General features: G+C 33.1%; 1 protein-coding gene across 1 annotated transcript in view; it reads left to right on the top strand.

Annotated features, from left to right (window-relative positions):
* Window positions 1-4,332, top strand: part of SYT6 (synaptotagmin 6) — a 69,959-nt gene extending 65,627 nt beyond the window's left edge. The window contains exon 6 of the mRNA XM_072426113.1: window positions 1,690-4,332. Coding sequence (XP_072282214.1) covers window positions 1,690-1,761 — 72 coding nt within the window. The 3' untranslated portion in view covers window positions 1,762-4,332. The remainder of the gene's footprint in view (window positions 1-1,689) is intronic.
* The last annotated feature ends 6 nt before the right edge of the window (window positions 4,333-4,338 follow it).

The raw sequence follows: 4,338 nt of genomic DNA, 5'->3' as shown, positions 1-4,338 counted from the left end.
TATATATATATATATATATATATATATATTATAAAAAAATAAATAAAAACATATATTATAATATAAATCAAAATAATTAAAAAAAATATATAACATTTAAATAAATTACCTATTGACATGAATCTTTTACTGATTAAAAACTGTTACCTACAACAATGTTAATGATTTCCAAAATGCTAAAAGCTTCTAATAAATTACTACTATATTTTTCATGATCATGTCATGTCTGCACTTTTGTTGCTTGAGAAGATTTTCATAAACCTCCTTTTATAATGGCATATCGACTTTTTCACTTCTTCTGTGTCCCCTGACATATATTTAACTTTGCAATACTGACAGAAATTGTCAATGTTATTTTTGAATACAAATTGAACATTAAGCCTACTGAGTCAGACAAGATTTACTGAATATTTTTTTTCTGTTTGCTAATAGCATAGCTTTTATAAAATGTCAAATCCTAAAATAGGAAAAATATGATCATTGCCAGAAAAGAATATAAGAGAATATTTGGTATTTTACACTTGTCTCACTCATTAAAGGAGATCTCTCCTATATCACTGAATTCTAGGAGCAGCAGCAAAGAGGTAATTGAGTTTACATCATGTTTACTTCTCTGCACCAATAACTTTTTATGATTTTTACCTTTGTTCTAGACACCCTTTTTATCTTCTTTACTGGTAAAACTACTGAACAGCTTGAATCCATGCCAACAACTCCCAACAATAATTGGATAAGATCCCCCATCAATTAAATTATTTGTTTTTCCTAATTTAACAGCCTTGTTTAGTACCTGAGTTTGAAAGGGGGAGAGCTGTGTGTGCTTGAATGTCTTCTACTCCAGCAGTTGTCAACCGATGTTCCGGGGAAGCAAATTTTGGTGGTCTGAGGCTCCATCCTCTATATGGACACAACCCGCCCACTCTCACATCGCAGGCTGCTTGCTAAATATCCTAGGAGAGGACTTTTGTTGCGTCCACAGCCCTGCATTACTGACCCCCCCCCCAGAATTTAGCAAACTGGTCTGAACATGTGATGGGAGAGTGGGAGGGTTCTGGCATCATGACTTTGAGTGACACATGACTCCCCGCACATGCACGTTTTATTTAATAATATGGTAATTTAATTTGTGAACTCACTGTATCACTGTAAATATTGTGATGCCTGAGGACTACCTGCATATGTTGTTTTATGAAGAAGCTGCTCTGTTTTGACAGATGCTTCTGTTATGTAACAGCAATTTCAGGCTGTCATTTTGACAGCCAGTATCTGCAGGAATAGTGCAGACAGTGAGAGGTGAAGCACAAAGTCCTAGAAGTTGAAGTTTTTTGTGAAATATCTTATACATTTATGGTCACAAAGTAGTAAATGCCCAACTATAGCCAAAACTGAGAAATGGGACTTCTCTTTAGTGGGGACAATAAAAAGGTAAAACTTTTTGTTGTCCAGCAAAACTAAACAAGACTTAAAATTCTGTGTGGGATTCCAAAAAATTGGTAAACAGTAACAGTCAAACACTGAAATTCTATTGGGATAAACAGGCTGTATTTGTGACATTTTCAAGAACATAAAAAATGCATGTGCATGTATTTTTGATTTGTACTAAATAATGATGGTTTTGTTGGCCAAGCTTGCAATTTAATGTCTATTCATAATTTCATATATTTTCATATTTATATGGTTTTTCCACAGTGGCAAGGCCGAGCTGCTAGCTTTGATAGCCAGGGGTCATGTCCTTCCCCAAAGCCTCCACCAACTCCTTGAAATAACTAGCTGTCTGCAAATGAAGTTTTAGTAACAACTTTTCCAGTCTTGTTCAAGAACCCTGCTGAAGAGTTATCAACAGCTGGTCATCAAACCTGAGAAGTCAGATGAACTTTTTTGAGTTCAAGCCGAAAACAGGACAAGTGTATAAGTGGTTTGGTTTTGTCTTGGTCTGTTGTCTCCTAAGTATGTTATGCTATGGTGTTTTTATCATTTAACTCCTTACTGGGACTAAATACTAGTAGGGCAGACTGACCTATTTCAGCATCTGAGAAAAGGGGTACAATTTTACTGTGTGAAACATTTGTTGTTATTGGACATTGAATGTACATTGAAGTGTTCTTCTTTGTAAGGAACTTGGAAGATGTACTGGCTGTGGCTGTAAGTCACCGATCCATTATCACTAATGAAAGTAGGAAAAATGAGGAATATTTATAAATGAAAACTTTTGTTCTTTATATGTGATATATCATCAACGTGTGTTGTCTTTGATGATATTATTTTGTGTAAATTGACAATATTAATGCTTTTACATTTTGAGCTTTGTAAATGCTTACAAATGACATCCACAGTGAGTTACGTTTGTTCAATGAAGCCAACTTCCAACTTTTTTATGATAGTTGGTCTTTTTACACCCCACTCATGGAAATTTTAAGAATGCATGAGTATGCAGCTGTCTTAATGCTTAGGAGATCTTTACATACTGGATCTCTGTTCAGTACTCAGGAAATCAATAAATACTGCAGCGATATCAAAAGACACTGGTCACAATGTCAGCAAAACATTCTGCATGTCACTTGCAAACCCTTTGCTTGTGAATGTTTTGTAGGTACCCAGTAGTGTGCTTTGGTTAAGTTCACATTGCCTTGTATGATTATATCACCAACTCTGTAATTTTATTATAATCCGTTAATGCACATCAGCTTATATTAATCATTATACTGCAGAGTATCACTTCCCTTTGTTTCACTAAATATATTTCTAATAAATCTGTACACCTTTTTTTTCTTTGCATTTGTAACTTCTATATTATTGTCCAGCCACCCAGGTTGTCAATTTGGTTACTGTTTATTGTGCACAAATAAAGTGCCATGAAAAAAACCATAAAGCAGTCTTCTTGTTTAAGAATTTAGTAGGCTCACGAGTCAACTTCCTAAGAGCTAAGAATGACTGAACACGTAACCCAATACTGTGTGTTCTTTATAGTAAATATATAGAAAATATAGAAAATAAAATACAAAATATTTCAGGGTTAAGGTAAGGGTCTGTAATCTTCAAAGTATATATTTGTCACCAATAATAACTTACCTATTTCAAGGGGCTGTTAAAAGTAAACCACTAGTCCCCAATTAAATATACAGAGCTGCCTAATATACTGGCGCTATATAAATACAGTTTAATAATAATAAAAGTTGATTTAGGCATTTAAAACAAAATCAAATATTGAACCCTTAATAATTGTACCCTTCAGTGAGCTGTTTTCTAGTCTTTAAATTTTCAGGCAGGGAACTAATGGTGCTAGAATTTTCCCATGTAAAAATAACAAGATCTATAACTGCAGTTACACAACTATTCAATGTGGGGGATTGTAATTTAAACCACAGATTTTCAATTCAATGTAATTTGACAATACTGGGGCAAGATTCATGTGTACCATAATTATGTATATATTACATGTATGCTGTGCATACTCTATTTAAAATGTGATAAAAGTAATGCTAATGATGGCACAGATGGAAACCCTATGTGTGCAGCTGTAACTAATTCCATTATTTAGAATGATATTTTTCTTACACCTTTATTATTTTTTGCACCGATGATGCCCAAATACAAAATCATTACATGCTATGATTCATTAAATGACGTGCAAAAGCAGTAATGTACAATAACTCACTAGAATCAACAAGAAAAAATTCATTAGCCTGATTCTAATACATTCAAGCTTACTTTCTGATCACACACATTAATAGCTCTTTGCTATGTTATTGAATAAAACTAATGGATATGATATTTTGTTTACGCATAAAAAAAAAATCTGTTTTCAGACATGATTTCATACTTCATATTCTAGTTTGTTACTAGTCTATTGTATTGTCTGTGTTGCTAGTGTATCTTTTAATGTATTAAATATATTTTTGGTAATTTTAATCAGAAACAATGATTAGCAGCCACAAAGTCCTTAGTAATATATCAAATTCCCAAGTCTATTTAGAATTATGTAGCACTTGATTATAAATGTAACACTGAACACTGAAGCAGACTAAATTAATTTTACAAATATATATTTCAGATCATCATATAATAACAGTATTTCAAAATTGTGCAAATTTTGGAACTAGAAATATGCCACAGTAGAAAAAAAGCATCAGCCTATGGGATGACAAAGAATGTCTTCACAAGCCTAAAGTTTGGCCAGGAGTAACAAATTTGAGGTTAAATTGCAGTATGCAGTGGTATTCAGTAAATCATAATTTCTATAGGCAGTGCATAGAACAACTGTTCAGTACACATAGTAGCCAATCAGATTCCACCTTCAATCAGTTTAAAGAAACCAGAAATTACGGTAATAACTGGTTT

The sequence above is a fragment of the Pyxicephalus adspersus genome, chromosome 1 (assembly GCF_032062135.1).
Source record: "Pyxicephalus adspersus chromosome 1, UCB_Pads_2.0, whole genome shotgun sequence".
NCBI lineage: Eukaryota > Metazoa > Chordata > Amphibia > Anura > Pyxicephalidae > Pyxicephalus > Pyxicephalus adspersus.
The sequence above is the reverse complement of the archived record's forward strand: the minus strand, read 5'-3'. Positions and strand labels throughout refer to the sequence as shown.